Source organism: Sarcophilus harrisii, chromosome 5 (assembly GCF_902635505.1).
Source record: "Sarcophilus harrisii chromosome 5, mSarHar1.11, whole genome shotgun sequence".
NCBI lineage: Eukaryota > Metazoa > Chordata > Mammalia > Dasyuromorphia > Dasyuridae > Sarcophilus > Sarcophilus harrisii.
In genome coordinates this window covers 60,228,903-60,248,007 of record NC_045430.1, presented here as the reverse complement: position 1 = coordinate 60,248,007, position 19,105 = coordinate 60,228,903, and the positions used below count along the sequence as shown (strand labels likewise).

The 19,105-nt window shown below is 40.1% G+C and overlaps 1 protein-coding gene across 1 annotated transcript; it reads left to right on the top strand.

Moving 5' to 3' along the window:
- Positions 1–1,128: 1,128 nt before the first annotated feature.
- Positions 1,129–19,068, top strand: ITFG2 (integrin alpha FG-GAP repeat containing 2). Its single transcript, XM_003771310.4, has 12 exons — positions 1,129–1,366; positions 10,962–11,057; positions 11,662–11,703; positions 11,892–12,063; positions 12,616–12,755; positions 13,105–13,238; positions 13,867–13,964; positions 14,166–14,219; positions 14,294–14,385; positions 14,932–15,049; positions 15,635–15,808; positions 15,902–19,068. Exons 1-12 carry the CDS (start codon positions 1,271–1,273, stop codon positions 16,003–16,005), a joined length of 1,320 nt encoding a protein of 439 aa, XP_003771358.3. The 5' UTR covers positions 1,129–1,270; the 3' UTR covers positions 16,006–19,068.
- Positions 19,069–19,105: the final 37 nt, after the last annotated feature.

Genomic DNA, 19,105 nt, shown 5'->3' with positions numbered 1-19,105 from the left:
TTTTTTTCTATTATCTGGTATTTTTTCTTTTTTTTCATATATCTTGAAAACTGATCTTTCAATGCCCTCAAAATTACCACTTCCAGAAAAGATCTCTACATCATTTGTTCTAGTTCTGCTGGTCTTGCCATTTTTTTCCCTTTAATATTATATCCATTTCATTCTGCTACATGATAATTTAGGTATTGTATCTCCACTCTCACCAATGAAAATAAATTGTTAAATGATCTTTTCCAATTCTTTTTTGTTCATGTATCTTACTATATACTACTATACTTTTGAAGCATTAATTTTTGTAAGCTTCCGTTCTCTTCCTCCATTCCAAAATTTTTGCAAATGAATTTATAGTCTTTGACAAGGAAATCCTATCTGCTGTTTGAAACAATTTCTTGATTTTTTTCATTAGTCACACTTTTACATTGGTTAAATATCTTTAGGAAATGATAATATGCATGAATATCATTCTTCATCCAATTATAATTTTTCGATAAGTTAACATTTAGCGTACAAATCCCACCTAATAAACTTAACTGCATATAAAAGTGATTATATCTGAGTATATGATCTTACACAGCAGTTAGGGATGTGTTTGCTCAAATCAGTTCCAATATTGTAAATTGTGACTTTTGTTATCCTTTATTATTATTATCAACGAGATACACAAGTTTGGTAATTTTGAATTGCATGCCGTATCTTCTAGTGTTTATCCTACTTGATATTTTTGACCTTCATTCTATGCCTCTAATTTCTATAATCTAACTGTAAACAATCGTTATTTCAGAGACTTCCATATCAATAAGACATTTCCCGTCCGTTAATATGTAGTCAATTTCAAAAGTCAGTTTCAAACATGTTGACATTTAGATGTCCCTGGGTGCCTAGTTAATGCTGGCGGACAACAGGTACGAGGAGGCACATTAACCACTTTGAAACCTTCAAGAGCTAGATGAATGTCAATTACTGTTGGTTGGAAACGGTCCGTGGGAGGCGAGTGACGTGCAGAGTCTCGCAGCCAATGAACCGAAGGTGCCAGGCCTCAGACAAGCCTCCTGACTCCAGTCCGGCTGCTCGCCGGAGCAGCCATAGAGCTGGGAGGCCCCGACTGCCTAGAGCGCCCCATTCTCTATGGTGGAAAAAGAGCAGAGAACGAAGTGCTGACGTAAGCCGCCCATGCCCGCCCCACCAGACGACTTCCGCTCCGCTGGACGGTGGAAGGAGAGTGCGAGGACTGAGAGGAGAGTCCCTGGAGCTCTCGGCCCCAGATAGCGCGATGCGATCTGTTAGCTACGTGCAGCGAGTAACTCTGGAATTCGGCGGAAGCCTCTTTCCGCATGCGATTTGCCTCGGCGACGTCGACAACGATGCGGTACGTCATGGCGCATGCGCGCAGCGAAGGAAGCAGACAACCGCGTGACGTGCAGAGCGGGAGGGGGAAGGGAAGCACGAGAGGAAAGCTGTGCGCATGCGCCCTGCGCCTCAAGGGTTTTTTTTTTTTAAATAAACCGGAAGTGATTAAATTGGGATTGCAGTCACCCGTCCCCCTCCTCTCTACTGCGCCTCTTTTTGCCTTGCTTTGTCTCTACCTTCGGTAGGACCTTAATGACGTTTATTCCGAAATCTGTAAACGAAATAGGAACTTTTGCTTCCAGGCGAGGAGAGTGATAATACATAATATAGTTACTATACGTATCTATACGTAATATACGTAATATTACGTAATACGTAAATATAACACGTAATAGAGTCTGTAAACACCAATACGGAAATGTAATCAATACGTAAATCTAATATGTACTATGTTAACGTAATATGAAATCTACATATGCAAATATTTATATTATTATATCACATAATCCTAAGGAATGGTGCCCAGGACCTCTCCAGGAGCCTGGAGAATCCAGGAAGACTTCCTGGAAGAAGTAGCCTTTAATTCGGGTCCCTAGAAGGCAGGAGTAAGAGTAATGGAAGACCTGGAGTTGGGCCCTTCCTCAGGAATAAGATAATATTAGGAAGGGCTTTGTCGTATGTATCTGTACCTACATAGACTCTAGCTGGTACTATTCATGGCCTCGGAGAATTTGAAACGCATTTTTTGTGGTGGAAGAAGTCCTGAGTTTCTTTTCTTTTTTTTTTTTTTTTAATAGCCTTTTATTTACAGGATATATGCATGGGTAACCTTACAGCATTAACAATTGCCAAACCTCTTGTTCCAATTTTTCACCTCTTACCCCCCCCACCCCCTCCCCCAGATGGCAGGATGACCAGTAGATGTTAAATATATTAAAATATAACTTAGATACACAATAAGTATACATGACCAAACTGTTATTTTGCTGTACAAAAAGAATCAGACTCTGAAATATTGTACAATTAGCTTGTGAAAGAAATAAAAATGCAGGTGGGCATAAATATAGGGATTGGGAATTCAATGTAATGGTTTTTAGTCATCTCCCAGAGTTCTTTCTCTGGACGTAGCTGGTTCAGTTCATTACTGCTCCTTTGGAAATGATTTGGTTGATCTCGTTGCTGAGGATGGCCTGATCCATCAGAACTGGTCATCATATAGTATTGTTGTTGAAGTATATAATGATCTCCTGGTCCTGCTCATTTCACTCAGCATCAGTTCGTGTAAGTCTCTCCAGGCCTTTCTGAAATTATCCTGTTGGTCATTTCTTACAGAACAATAATATTCCATAATATTCATATACCACAATTTATTCAGCCATTCTCCAATTGATGGGCATCCACTCAGTTTCCAGTTTCTGGCCACTACAAAAAGGGCTGCCACAAACATTCATGCACATACAGGTCCCTTTCCCTTCTTTATAATCTCTTTGGGATATAATCCCAGTAGTAACACTGCTGGATCAAAGGGTATGCACAGTTGGATAACTTTTTGAGCATAGTTCCAAACTACTCTCCAGAATGGTTGTATTCGTTCACAACTCCACCAACAATGTATCAGTGTCCCAGTTTTCCCACATCCCCTCCAACAATCATCATTATTTTTTCCTGTCATCTTAGCCAATCTGACAGGGGTGTAGTGGTATCTTAGAGTTGTCTTCATTTGCATTTCTCTGATTAATAATGACTTGGAGCATCTTTTCATATGACTAGAAATAGTTTCAATTTCTTCATCTGAGAATTGTCTGTTCATATCCTTTGACCATTTTTCAATTGGAGAAAGAAGTCCTGAGTTTCAATTCTACCTCAGTTTCTTCTTACCTTAATCTCATCTTAGAACACTGGCTAGTATAGAATAAATGTTGAAGAAATATTGCCTAACTGAGCAAAGAGAAAGGCATGAGCATGCTCCTTGGGGGAGTCTTCCAATTGGGGCCGGATCATAGAATGTGCATGTTCCAATCAGGAAGCCAGAAATAGGACCTAGGCTCTCTAGCTGGGCTGGCCCTTAAAAGTCACACCACATTGGAGAAGAGGAAAGCTTTGAAAACTTGGGGCAAATTCCAAAAAACCTCTTCCGTGTGGTTGATTTGTTTTCCTCTTAAGAGGTTGTTTCAGTTGCCATTGATTTTTTAAAATCTTTAATAAACTATAGCTCGTGGCTTTTCATCTGTTGCTCTTCTGTTTATGTTTCTACATTATATTAAATTTATTTATATTTTGTAATGATATAATTTATGATAAATCATGTTAATATTAGAGTTAATGTCTTAGAGAAACTCAGAGGTGATTGTATCAGTTACAGTTCCGTCAGAGGGAAAATAATGAAGGTATACATCTGAAGAAATCAGAAAAGACGTTTTTATCTGCTATCCTCACTGGCGTAAGAGAACGATGAAAGGCTGCATCCTGAGATCCACTGGGGATTTGATCACCAAGAAGGAGGGAAGAATAGTTGAGTGAACTCCCTACCTAGGGACCTGTTCACCACTTGAGGGTGCCAGATACAAAATATACCTTTTTCCCTCCATCTCTTCCCCCACTGTCCCTCCCCACTTTCCCATACACACACACACTGATGATCTTGGCAAAAAGGAATCAGCTGTAGAAGCAATACTGTGGGTAGTATTTTTTTTCTGTATTTATTTATTTTTACTCTGAACTAAACAAACACCAAATGAAAGAGCATTGCCATTATATGTTGCATAATAGGGGGTGACTATGTGAAACTGTGAGTGTGTTATGTAAAGCTTACTTGCTTTTCTTTAAAAGTCTATAATAAATTCAATTATGTAATTTTCAAACTTGCCCTACTAATATATGATTCCCTCTGGCTTTTCTCATGTTCTCTTCTTCCTGTGATCTCCTTCCCCAGAGTTGAAAAGGAAAATCCTTGTAATATAATCAAACAAAACTAATTCCCATATTGCTTATGTCCAAAAATGTATATCCTATTCTGCTTTGCTTACATTTTTCAAAGTTGTTCGTCTTTACATTGTTGTAATTATATAAATTGTTCTCTTGGTTCTGCTCAATTTATTTGTGTTATTTCCTTCAAGTCTTTTCCTCAGGTTTCTTCTAAACTTCATCATTTCTTATAACACAATAATAACATTCCATCATTTTCAGATGCTATAGTTTGTTCAGATATTTCCCAATTCATAGGGATTTCTTTAGTCCTCAATCTTTTGCCACCACAGAATGAGCTGCTATAAATATCTTTAAGCATTTAGGTCTTTTTCCTCTTTAAACAAAATCTCATTATTATATAGATCTAATAGTGATAACAATGAATCTAAGAATATGTATATAATTTAGTAACTTTTTGGACATAGTTTGAAAATGCTCTCTAGAATAGCTGGAACAAATCACAGCTCTGACAATAAAGCATTAATTAATGTGTATTTTTTCCATAGTCCTGCAATTTATATTGCATTTCTTATTTTCCTTTTTTGTCGTTGATGCCAACCTAATAGTTTTGAGATGGAATCTCAAAGTCACTTTGATTTGAAACATGTTTTCCTTTGGCTATAACTGATGATTCTCAGAATTAGTTATCCAGCTTTAACTTTCAGACTCACAATATAGTCTTCTTACACCCAACATAACAAAACTCAACCTAACTTAATTATCTTTTGCTCCAAGCCTCTTCCTCTTATTGTGGAGGATATGTCCAAACTGTGGCTAAATGCTATCAATTTTATCTTTTATAACATCTCTAGTAAATGTATGGATCCTCCTCCCCAAACCTCCAGAATGGATCTCCCTGGAATAGATCTGGACATTGCAATAACCTGCTGGTTGATCTGTCTGCCATAAGTGCATTTCCACTCATCTGCCAAAGTGATTTTCCTAAAGCACAGATCCAATCATGTCATCCCCAATTTGGTAAACTCCAATGGTTTCTATCATCTCCAGAATCAAAAATAAAATCTTCTCTTTGATGATCAAATCCCTTCACAATCTGGCCCCTTCCAAATTTTTCAGTCTTCTGACATCTTTTGTTATGTTTCAGTCATTTTCAGTAGTGTCCAACTCTAAGCCATCCCTTTTGGGCTCTTTGTGTTTTGGCAAAGACCCTGGAGTATTTTGTGATTTCCTTCTCCGGCTCATTTAGATGAGGAAGATGTGGAAACTGAGGCAAACAGAGTTAAGTGACTTGCCCATCAAAGTCACACATCTAGCAAGTGTCTGAGGCCAGATCTGAACTCAGTAAGATAAGTTCTTGACTCCAGGTCCAGCACTTAATTCACTGATTCACCTAGCTGTCCCATACTATACCTTATCACCGACAAAGTGTTCTATAATCAGTGACACTGGCCTCCTGGCTGTTCCCCAACAAGATTTTTCGTATCCCAACTTGGGATATTTTTACTTGTTGTTCCCATGTCTGCAATGCTCTCCCTCCTCTTTGTGTTCTGAGTTTCTTGGCTTCCTTCACATCCCAGATAAAATCCTACCTTTTCAAGAAGGCCTCCCCTACTTAAGGCCAGTGCTTTCTTTCAATTTATTACTCCATTTTGTCCTATAAAACCTTGTTTGTGCATTTCCTTTTTACATCTTCCCTACTAGACTGTGAACTCCTTGAAAGTGGGACTGTTGGGGGCGGGGGCGGGGGGGAGAGTTGAAGTTTGGTGTGTTTTTTTGTTTTTTGGTCTGTCTTTATAAGGTTTAGTACCTTACACTTTGTAGCATTTAATAAAAATTCACTTGTTTATTTTTCACATCTTCAAAATTTCTAGAAGTGTCTCTTCCTTTCCTCTGTTCCAGAGGGCCGTTTGAATTGACTTTTTATATTTAACTCGTGTATCCATTTGGAGCTTATTTCATTATATGGTGTGAGGTGTTCTGCTAAACTTAATTTCTGCTAGACTGCTTTCAAGTTTTCCCCAACAGTTTTTGTTAATTAATAAGCATTTAACCTAGTAGCTAAGGCTTTTGGTTTTATAGAACATTAGCTACTACATTCATTTGCTTCTGTATATTATATGCCTAATATGCTCTACTGATTGACTTCTTAGTTTTCAGCACTACTAAATCTCATTGTTGATTATGATGTTGTTTTGAGATCTGATATAGGTAGTCTTCTTACTTTTTTTGTTATTCTCTTTGAAATGCTTTACCTCTTGTCCTGCCAGATACATTTTGCTCTTACTAGTTTTACTTTAATAAAATAAACCCTTATTAGTTTGGTATGGCATTAAATAAGTAAATTAATTTAGGCAACATTGTCATTTTTATTGAGTCAGCCTAATCATGAACAATGGAGATTTCTCCAATTACTTAGCTCTGTCTTTATTTCTGTGAAGTTTGTTTTGTAGACTTCCAGATATTTTATACATTCTATAAATATTTTGTTTTTTTGTGAGAGGCAATTGGGGTTAAATGACTTGCCCAGGATGAATTTGGCTGAATTTGAACTCAGGTTCTCTTGACTTCAGGGTCAGTGCTGTATCCACTGAACCATCATAGTTGCCCCTGGAAATACTTTCATTGAAATTTCTCTTTTCAATTATTTCTGCTGGATTTTGTTTATAATAGAAACAATTGCTGCAGATGTATGGGAATTTTTAAATATCCAATTTTGCTAAAGTTATTGTTTCATTTAACTTTTAGTTGACTCGCTAGCTTGCTGAGTTGAACATTACGCCATCTCTGAAAGTTGATCATTTCTCTTTTCCTTTGTGTGTTCCCTCAATGTTTTTCTTTTCTAATTGCTATGTTTAGCATTTCTAGTACTATATCAAATAACAGTGGTAACAGTAGACATCCTTGCTTTGATCCTGATCTTACTGGAAAGGTCTCTAGCAAATACTTATATATATAATGCTGTCTTTTGCTTTTATATAGTTACTATTTAACATACTAAGGAAAGATCCATTTCTTTTTAGTATTTTTAATAAAATTGGTCTTGAATTTTGTCAAAGTTTTTCTGTACTTATTAATATATGATTTTTACTGTTCTTGTTATTAACATAATCTATTTGTTGTTTTCCTAATTTTGAACCAACTCTGAGTTCTGAGTATATTTCCACCCTGTTAATAGCATGCAATCTTTGTGATATATTGTTGTAGCCTCTGTTAATATTTTTATTTAAGATTTGTATTTCAGCATTCATTATGATATGTAGCAGAAGTCTACCATGATTTCAAAGATTTAAGAGCATTTGTGAATTTGATTTGGAAAATATGACATATTTATTTTTTACTAGCCTCTAGCTGAAATTTAGGATTACTTTTCAATTATAAATTCAAGCAACAAATATTATTTTTATGGCAAGTGAAATAGATGAGTATGTGCAAAAATATAAAATGACAGATTAAAAGAACAAGCAACAGAGACCTTTAAAAAATACTTTTAAAAAAATTATTTTCATTTCCAAATTCTCTTGAACCTTATTTCCTGAATCATGACTTTGTGTTAGGGCTGGTCTCTGCATAATTTAAGAGAAAATCTCAGGCCTTTTATTGGTCCAGATCTATATTCTGTGGTCCTCCTGCTGCTTTTTCCAGCTATTTAGAATTGTGTTCTTCAAGGAACTTAGTTAAGCCAGACAGCTGTAAACTTTCAGCATTCCCTCAAGGGTCAGCTCTGCAATGAAATTTAATTGCAGCCCTCCCAGTCTGCGCTTTGCCAGCTCCAACCCAATTTTGGGTCTGGGTGATCCTGATACAGATTGTTTGGACTCCAGTAAACAGCAGCTAACGATGATAGCCCCAGTCGTAGAGCTAGAAGGCCGTGCAGCTTCAAAGCCAAGGAAGCACAGTGTCTCCTTATTCATCTGTAGCCCCCAACCAGGTCTCTGATCCAAATTCAAGAGGCTGCTCTCAGGTCCGTCCTGGATGCATGACCTCATTTTGGAGTCAGAATGACACAGCTGCTTCCCACTTCTGCTCCTCCTCTCCCCACTGTGACCTGCAGGCTTTGTCCACAGTGGATCCACAGCTGCTTCTTGTCCTTGCCCAGCTCCCCCACCCCCACCTCAGCCTTTTGGCTTTCTGTGAGAAGTGGGTTGGAAAATGACCTTCTTCGGTTCCCTCTCCTGGTCACAAAAGTCTCCCTGGTTCTTCTTCAGTCTTTGCCGGAGTAGGGGTGGAGAGTAGCCTGTCCTCCTTCCTTATATTGCCCAGTCTTTGCCGGTACCTATTTGTTTCTCTTCTGTGCTTGCCTGATTGGACAGGAGTTCTGGAGTTGATCTCTTCGAAGCTTAATATCTAGAACTGAAGTTGAAAACCACATTCTAAGAATTGTGGATGAAGCTAGGCTGTAAAGAGGGAGGGGCACTGAATTCTAGAATTGGAGGGGGACAGATTGTCTCCCCGTTCCTGGCCTCCAACATATACACTGGAGAAAGTAAAGGAGACTTTGGGACACTCAGGTGGTTCCATTTTTAATGAGCACTACATTCAAGTAGGTGCTCAGTAGTACTTTTAAAGTAATGATTATCTCTATTGATCAGAGAAATGCAAATTAAGAAACTGAGATACCATTACACACCTGTCAGACAGGAAAAGATAATGATGAATGTTGGAGAGGATGTGGGAAAACTGGACACTGATACATTGTTGGTGGAGCTGTGAACGGATCCAACCATTCTGGAGAGCAATTTGGAATTATGCTCAAAAAGTTATCCTTTGGCCCAGCAATTTCTACTGGGCTTATATTCCAAAGAGATCTTAAAAGGAGGAAAGGGACCCATATGTGCCAAAATGTTTATGGCAACCCTCTTTGTAGTGGCAAAAAACTGGAAACTGAGTGAATGCCCATCAGTGGGAGAATGGCTGAATAAGTCATGGTATGTGAATGTTATGGAATATTATTGTTCTATAAGAAACGACCAGCAGGATGATTTCAGAAAGGCCTGGAGAGAACCTCTCCATGAACTGATGCTGAGTGAAATGAGCAGGACCAAGAGGACATTGTGCACAGCAACAAGATTATATGATGATCAACTGTGGTGAACGTGGTTCTTTTCAGCAGTGAAATGATTCAGGCCAGTTCCAGTAGACTTGTGATGGGATCAGTCATCTATGAGGAATGAATATGGATCACAGAATAGTATTTTCACCTTTTTTGTTGTTGTTATTTGCTCACTTTTTGTTTTTTTCATTTTTTTTCCCTTTTTGATCTGATTTTTCTTATGCAGCACAATTGTGGAAATATGTTTAGAACATATATTGGATTACTTGCCATCTAGGGGAAGAGGTGGGGAAGGAAAGAGAAAATAAATTTGGAACATAAGGCTGAATATTGAAAACTATCAATACATATGTTTTGAAAATTAAAGCTTTAAAAAAATAATGATTGGGGCAGCTAGTTGGTGCAGTGGATAGAGCACCAGCTCTGAAGTCCGATGGACCCGAGTTCAAATCTAGCCTCAGTTACTTAACATTTCCTAGCTATGTGACCCTGGACAAGTCACTTAACCCCAATTGCCTCAGCAAAATAAATAAAATTTTAAAAAATAATAATGATTATGACCAGTCAGTCAATAGTGATTAAATACCTACTGTGTGCCAGATACTAAGTGATGGGAATACCAAAAAAAAAAAAAGACATTTCCTGCTCTAAAGAAGCTCACAATCTAATGGAAAGGACAATATATAGACAAATACATACAAAGTAAGGTACAGGATAAATAAGAAATAAACAGAGGAAGGCACTAGAATTAAGAGACGTTTGGAAAGATTTCCTGTAAAAGATGGAATTTTAGTTGAAACTTAAAGAAAACAAAGAAGCCTGTAGGCAGAGTTTAGGAGGAAGAATATTCCAGTCTGGAAAGATTACCAGAGAAAAAGCCTAGAGCAGAGACATGGAGTGTCTTGTCCATGGAATAAATAGCCAGGAGGCCAGAGTCTGAATTGAAGGCTATGTGCTGGGGAGAGAGGTATAAAAAGCCTGGAAAGGTAAGAATTGTCTAGGTTATGAAAGGAAAAAGGAAGCCACTAGAGCTTATTGTATGGGGAGGTGATGTGGCCTGGCTTGCACTTTAGAAAAATCACATTGATAACTGAATGAAGGGTGGATTGGAATGGGGGAAGACTTGAGACCTTGTATTGTTAACCAACATTCTATTATTATTAGCATATTAACCAACAAACTATGATGGTGATAAAAAAATTAAAACTTTATTATTATTTTTTTTTATTAATTCTTTCTCTGGAGATGGATAGCATCTTCCTTCATAGGTCCTTTATAGTCAATTTGAGTATTTATATAATACTTAGAATAACAGTTGTTCACAGTTATTCTTTTAGCAGTATTCTTGTTAGTGTATACAGCATTCTCTTGGTTCTGCTCATTTTATTCTTTATTATTTTATGCAAATCTTTTTGTTTTTCTAAAATGTACCTGCTTATCATTTCTTTCAGCACAGCAGTATTCCATCACACCCATCTACCACCGCTTGTTTAACGATTCCCCAGTTGATGCATAACTAAGAACATAGTTTAACAACATTCAGTGGGAGTTCTAGGATTTCCTTGAGTGCAAAGTGAAAATTTTGTGAGGATAATTATTCTCCATCCTCAGTGACATTCTTCTTTTCTTTCTGAAGCTGAATGAGCTGGTGGTGGGGGACACTGGTGGGAAGCTGTCAGTGTACAAGAATGATGACACCCGGCCTTGGATCACCTGTTCCTGCCAGGGAATGGTCAGTATTTCCCTCGAAGGGGTTCCAAGAGGGGCAAATTGTCACCTCTATTCTTGATTTTTATAAGACTTTGTATGGGCAGGGGTAAGGAAGCTGTTTGTCCTGGAGCTTAGACTTACATGAGTCTGATCAGTCTGGAGAGCCAGGAAGCCATATTGCTTATTGCACTTAAGGACACACCAGACTCTTTTCTGAAATAGATTCAGGTCAGCCCTGCCCCTTCGAATCCTTTGCCTCCTTCCGAGCCACCTGAGGATCTGCCCAAGTGGTTGGCTGCCTCTTTGTGGGTTGTGCTCCCGCATTAGAACTTAAGCTTCCTCAGGGCATAGACTGCCCTGAGCATAGGAAGCTTTTGATATAAGGAGAGCTTAATTAGACTGTGTCGGCTCTTATTGCCACAATTCTTTTCATCTTCTTTGTACTGACCTGGCCTGTAGCTCAATAGCATGTCTGTGTATGCAGAATATGCATATGGACAAGTTCTCAGGGAATGATAAATATTAAAGCTTTCCCTCCTCCCTAGTTTATCCCAGAGGGATCAGGTAAATTGATGTTTCCTTAGCAGCTGGTGGCTCTCTGAACCATCTTCTCTTTTCTCTTGCAGCTTACTTGTGTTGGGGTAGGAGACATATGTAACAAGGGAAAGGTAAGCAGTCTGATTGTGTGCCTGAAGACATTATGGTTCTCATTCCTCCCAAGCCCACTGAAAGCAATGGCTCTGACCCGGCCCTCCTTTAGGCTCTGTCCCGTAACCCATGACACAACCAGCCCTCTCTTATTGCTTTATTCTTCTCCAGTCGCCAGGGTTTCTCACGTGTCCCTTGTTTCTCTCAGAACTTGGTTGTGGCAGTGAGTGCTGAGGGCTGGTTTCACCTGTTTGACCTGATGCCTGCCAAGATTGCAGATAGCTCTGGGCACCATGAGGCACCGGCGGGCGAGGAGCATCGACCAGTGTTCAAGCAGCACATCCCTGCCAATACCAAAGTCATGCTGATCAGTGATATTGGTGGGCCTCCGTGGCTTTTCAGGCACCCGCTGGGTAGAGCAAGGGTCAGATCCCTGGTAGAGGAAGAGAAAGGGCAGGATGGTCAGGAAGACTCCTCTTAGAGGAATGAGCACTGGGAGATCATATCTCATGAGGAGAACCTTGTCTATGAAAGTGGTGTGAATCTTGGGTAGGCAGTTACAGGGGAGTGCTTTCTAGGTAGTATCCAGAAATCATTTGCAATGGAGGGAGTCTAGTATAGAAGAAAATTGAGAGAGACAGATAGGGAAAGACAGTAGATGAGGAAAAAAGAAATAAAGTTGGATAAGAGGGTGTTTAGGGGTACAGGAAAACAAGAGCTAGATCCAGACTGTTTGTGAACCACATTATTGTGGGTTAGAATTAAAGACTGAGTAGATAAATTGGTAAGAAGTATCAAAGTGAATGTGTTATAGAACAGATCACAATATGGACATCAAATAGAGGAGGGGAACAGTAGTGGGGAGAGCAAGTATGGCTAAGACCAATGAGAATAATTGGAGTTCTAGACCACCCCTTATGTCTGTATTTCAGATGGAGATGGGCGCTGTGAGCTGGTGGTTGGCTACACAGACCGTGTGGTGAGGGCCTTCCGATGGGAGGACGCCAGTGAGGGCATGGACCATGTGACTGGACAGCTGGTATCACTTAAGAAATGGCTCCTGGAGGGACAGGTGAGCAGGTGTCATGGAGACCCAGCATCAGGGCAGAGTGGGGCAGGACAAAATAGAAAAGCTTTGATGGGTTGAAGGATGAAGCAGAAGAGGGGTCTTCATCAGAAGGATCCATTTGGGGATCAAGGTCTTGTGGTAAATTACTAATGGGAAGCAGAAGCATTTAGGAAAAGGCCACAAAGAGAAGATAATTTAATATGATAACTTTGGGAACTCCAGAATACTTCATGGCCTGCTCAGCATCCTTCTATATTGCCTTTTCCTCCTACTGCATGCAGAATACCATTTCTTTCCTTGTCAAACTTCTCACTCTCCCAATTCTACATTAAGCCACCTCTCCTTGATACAGGTAGACAATCTTTCAGTGACTCTGGGACCTCAGGGGACCCCTGAACTGATGGTGTCCCAGCCAGGCTGTGCTTATGCCATCCTCCTGTGTACCTGGAACAAGGGATCTCTCCCTGTCCCCGAAGAGAGCAACAGGTAACAGCCGGGGTAGTGGTGTGTGTGTGTGTGTGTGTGTGTGTGGTGGAATAGAATTACCACAGGGAAGCAAGATGGACTCAGGGATAGCAAGTTGTGGTGAGAAGGGTTCCTGAGGGCAGGAGCCCCTTAGAAAAAGGACTTAGCATAATTAGGCCCAACCTAATGTGCCTGTGATCCATGATGTGAACCCTTCACTTCATAGAATGCATTCAAGGACTCAGGGAGCTTTGGTTTCTATTTCCTCATTTCCCTCATCTCTGCTTACTTGGTGTAGGGAATGAATATGTAGCATATCCTACAATCCCTGAGACAAGGGTATTCATTATAGAGACTTCAGGCTGGCTCAGGTTCCTTTGGGAAATCAGTTGCTTTGACTTACTAACAATTACAGTTGGAAGTTAATTTGATTTTTGCAACAGCCCTGTGACTGTTCAGGAATTCACTTGCTGTTTTACAGATGAGGAAACTGAGGGTCAAGAGGTTAAGTGACTTACCCTTCTTCACACAGACACTGAAAGTGTCTGAAGCAGGATTTGATCCCAGGGCTCCCCATTCTCTAAGTCCAGTTTTCTTTCCGCTAGACCCTGCTGCCTCTCCACTGAGTTGTATTCTCCTCTACCCACAGAGAGACCCCTGCTATCCGGGATGTCATCCTGCACCAGACGTCTGGCCGTATCCACAACAAAAACGTCTCCACCCACCTCATTGGCAACATCAGACATGGTGAGGAAGGCTGCCCCTTTGGCTACATGACTGACGGCTCTTCAGCTCTGCTTTCTCCATCCCCCGCCCCAGTTCCTTCCACTGCTCCTCCCATGCCCAGTCATCTCTCTTCAGCTTCATCCTCCCAGCTTTGTTCTTATTTTCATCCTCCTTATGTACCTCCCTGAATCCTTGATCCCCTTATCCTTTTATTCCTCACAGGTCGAAGCAACGAGAATAGTGGCTCAAGTCTCTTTGCTCTTTGTACCCTTGATGGTGAGTTCTCTGGGATGGACTAAGAGAGGAGTCCATCGGCCTCAGAGCCGATGTATTTCTTTTTCCCTCTGCAGGAACTCTAAAGCTCATGGAGGGAGCAGACAAGCTGCTGTGGTCAGTACAGGTGGATCACCAGCTTTTTGCTCTGGAAAAATTGGACGTTACAGTAAGTAGGAGATTGGTTGCAAAAGTAGCACTTCTCCTTTCGTGGGGGCCAATGACAAATTAGACATTTTTGTACTGCCACTAAATTTGCACCATCCTCACTAAACTGTGTTAGCCAAGTCTGCATTGAAAGAAAATAGCATCAGTCACTTAAAATTTAGACAAATAATTTGGAAGTGAATTTAAAACAGCCCTCACATCCTAGCAATCTATATTTGCCTTAAATTTGTATAACTTTGATATTTTTCAAAATTAGTAATGCTGTTGAGATCATGGGGCAAAAAGAGACACGGTAGTGTGGGCCTAGTTCCAGTATGTACTGGATTTTTTTTCACATATGCTACTCTTCCCAGAATAGAGATATTTCTCCCAACTTTAGGGAGTGGGGGGAAAGGGGGAGTCTTGATTTACTTTCTGGAATTCTTGTTTTCCATCTTCTGCGATGTTTATTTTCTAAAGCTGATGGCTGAGACTCACTTCAATTGTTTCTAACCCTCAAAGAGATTCCTTCCCATTCCCACATTCTTATCATCCCGACTCCTTTTAGGGCAATGGAAGTGAGGAAGTGGTGGCGTGTGCCTGGGATGGACAGACATACATTATCGATCACAACCGATCTGTGGCTCGCTTCCAGGTGGATGAGAATGTCCGTGCCTTTTGTGCAGGTAAGCTTCCCTGCCTCTCCTTTACTGTCTTACACGCCACACATCTTCCTTCTTGCTTCCATGCAGGCAGGCTTTGGCAGACAAGCTCTCATTTACAAATATAATTGGGAGGCAGCTGGGTGTTGCAGTAGACAGAGCACCGGCCCTGAAGTCAGGAGGAGCTGAGTTCAAATCTGGTCTCAGACACTTAACACTTCCCGGCTGTGTGACCCTGGGCAAGTCACTTAACCCCAATTGCCTCAGCAAAAAAAAAAAAAAAAAGAAGAAGAAGAAGAAAAGATACCTTCCCAGGAAGGGGCTAACTCTACAGAAGAACTTGGCTATGTAAGTGCATCCTGGGAGTTGCTGATTGTGTGGCTTCTGTGTCTGATCCTCTAGTCTACTCAGGGGCTGTCATCTAGGTGAGAAAAGACTTCAAAAACCACTTTTTTTTTAAGTTGATCTATTTGTTGCTGCCAAGTCTGGACAAGGAGACATCTGCCAATCTGGTTCAAATGCTTTATAATTAGCCGGTTTTAGCAGTAGCCCAGGTGGTTTTATTTTTTTGCTCCATTAAACTTTTCTTTCTTTATCCTCTACCCTCAGGCCTATATGCCTGCAAAGGAGGTCAAAACAGTCCTTGCTTAGTGTATGTGACTTTCAACCAGAAGATTTACATATATTGGGATGTGCTGCTCGAGCGGATGGAGTCCACCAATCTGGTGAAGATTCTGGAGGCTGAGCCCGAGTACCGGGGCCTGCTACAGGAACTGGGTGTGGGTGAGTCCTCGGGAAAGTAGGGAATGGGAAGTCTAGCCGGCCGGGTTTCCCAGGAATCCAGCAGCTTCCTATCGTTCTTTTTTTTGCCCCTAGATCCTGATGACCTCACTGCCGTCCGAGCATTGATCCATCAGACACTTTACTATCCAGATCAGCCGCAGCCAGATAGTCCTTCAAGCAACCCAGATCCTTCTTAACTGGAGATGCTTTCCCAGGGAATGAGGGAAATAACCAGAACAGAGTGATGCAGACTCAATGCTCCCAGCACCACTGTGCTGGGACCAACGGCTGAAGCCCAACTTTAGCCTTCCCTCACTTTGCACCATCAGTTTGCCACTTGTATTTTGTCGGGGGGAGAAAAGGAAAGGAGGAGATAGAATCATCTGTGGCCCCTTTTGTCATGTTTCTTACTTCATGTACCCTTTTGGGCTCAGGGGAGGAAAAATACTCAGGTGTCCGGACTATCCGGAATGTTACTTTGTGCGCAGCAATTCTGGACACGTCGTTATTAATGGTAACGAGCGGGAATGCCTTCTCTTTCTTCCTGTACTTTTTAGACAAAGAGTGAGATATACTCTATTTACATTCATCTATAGAGTATTTCTGACATTTTTCTTCCCAGGTTGCCAAGAAAGAAACTTGGAGCATAGAAGGAAAGATAGCATATTTGTGGTGAAAAGTTGAGCCAAATACAGAAAAAAAATAATTTGACCTGACTCTTACAAGAGCCATGTTCATTGGATCATGGAGGTAGAAGGGACCTCTGAGACCATCTAGTCCTACCCTCTCTATTTACAGATGAGGGAACTCAGGCCCAGAGAGTTTTAAGTGACTTGCCCTTGGTCACATATATTGTGAAAGTTTTGTTTTTGTTTTTGTTTTTCTGAGTCAAAGACCTCCCCTCCCCTTCTCAACTCTTTGGAGGGCTATTCACCTGGAAAATTACCATATAAAATTTAGTGGTAGCCTTAAATGTTGGAGAGCACTTGGGGAATCAATTTGAATCATTTTTTAGGCCTGATTTGATCTGTCTGCTTTCTTGATTATCCTTTGGGATTATACTATTAATAAGCCCTATTTATATGAGTCAGATGGAATTCAAGTTCCATCCTTTCTCCTTCTCCCTGAGGAGAGACAAATAGTAATAATATTGTCATCATTTATGTAGAGCTTTAAGGTTTGCACAGTTTTTCATATGCATTACCTTACTTAATTGTTGAGTTTCCTCTAGCAAGGATGGGGCTAATGGGAAGAGGCAGCCAGAAAAGACTTAGCATTAGGAAAACAGTATTTATTCAAATGAAGAGGCATTTGGGGTGGGGTCTAATGAAGATTTGCTAATAGCAGATAGAGGGAAATGAAAAAGGAACAACTAGAACAGGACTTTTAATTTTTTTCCTTTTCTTCTGAGAAACTTTTACGAGACCCTGGGTATATAGATATATAAAAAAGATATACAAATCAAACATTTACTGAAAATAAATCATAATTTCGCAACCCCCATTTTCAGTTAAGAAACCCCATATGGGGTTGCAACTCACAGTTTAAAGAAGTTTCAGACTAGTGATCATAGGAAAATTAGATTAAGGGGAATGAAAGACTCATTGAGACCTCAGATATAGCAAGATTATAATTTAGTGGGATCTTATCTTTTATTTTAGAGGAATTATTGGAAAGGGATTGGGAAAAGAAATAGCCCTCTTTATTCTAATCCACCTTGATCATGGCAAGAGAACAGACAGGGGGAAAAGGTTATCCCCAAAACCAAGGAAACTCAATTCCTACACAGCCTAGCCCACTGGTCAGTGCCATATCTTTCTCTACCCTTAAGTCATATTTTGAGAGAAGAAAGACAATTAGCCAGAAGGGTATTCTGGGACCCAACCTTTTGGCATCCAATTCCTTTTCCTAAAAATGAAATCAAAGGAGATTCTTTTTGGGCTCAGCACCCAGCTAAGGAATGCTACTGGGATTCAGGTGAGGTGAACTCCATGCTTATGGGAGCAGAAATGGAGAATGGAAATATAAAGAGGAACAGAGCAATTAGATAGACTCCAAGGTTAAAGCCATCGACTTCTAATCCCATCTCTCATACTTACGGGGAGAAATAGTCATTACAGAGTGTGACCGTGCAGTCAAACTCATGGAACTTTCCATACCCTGTGGCCCAGTGATCCCATTAACAAAGTTAATGAGAGAAAGAAAGTCTTTTACATAATATACAAAATAATCAGTAATGTTCTGTGGTGGCCAAAAAACCAACACAATTGGAAATAAAATGGTTGCCAGTCCATTGGAATTGGAGAGGCTGAATAAATTGTGGTATATGAATAAAATGGAGTGTTGTAATGTAAGAAATAACCATTGTGAGATATTTGAAGAAAGTGGGAAAATTTGTAGAAACTGATGATGAATCAAAAAATAAAATCAACAGAATAACCTGCACGATGACTAGAATGATGCAAATAGAAGTTACACTGAAATGTATACAAATAGATTAAATTATACCAGTGAGTTTTAGTGATAAAGAAACAGTCTTCCCTCCTCTCCGTAATAGGGTAAGGGATATTAGCTATAGGATGTATTATAAGCTATTAGGGGGTCAATTTATGGTTGGATTTTACCTAAAGGCTTGTTTTACTTAAAAGAAAAATCCATGGTGGGCAGATAGGGGAGATCATATGTTTAAAAATGACTGTAGCGTAAAGAAGAGAAGTCATCAGTAAAAAAAAAAAAATAACAATCATGTCTAATGCCAGACCAAATAGAGGACACAAAAGCAGCTGAGGTGGGAAAGATTACAAATGAGTTTATAATTCAGCAAAATGTAGAGATCAACATAGTATCAATGCCAGGCAGCAGGTGGGTTGGGACTCCAGGAAAAAAGAAAAAAAAAACAGCTATTAAAGAACTGATATTCAGGGAATTAGAATGGTGAGTGTCAGAGCATCCGCCATGGAGCAGCTAGGAGGTGTAGCAGTTAGGTGATGGACATCAAGAAGAAGACTCATATGGTGTGGCAGATGTTTAGACATTAAGGAACAATATCGAGTATCAGTGATGGAGACCTGGCAGTCATGCAAATCAACTCAGTACCAAACCTCAAGACTCCAGTGTGTAGCTTTATCACTCTTTCTGAGACATCATTGCCTGAGGGCTCTTTCTTTTATGAAAAGACCCAAAAAGCTTTTTGAGAAATTAGGGAGTAGTTTTGAAAAAAAAGAAACCTTAGTTCAAAACTTTCCCTAACATTCTGAGGACTATCTCCTGGAAAAACAAGGCTATTTCTCCCATCAT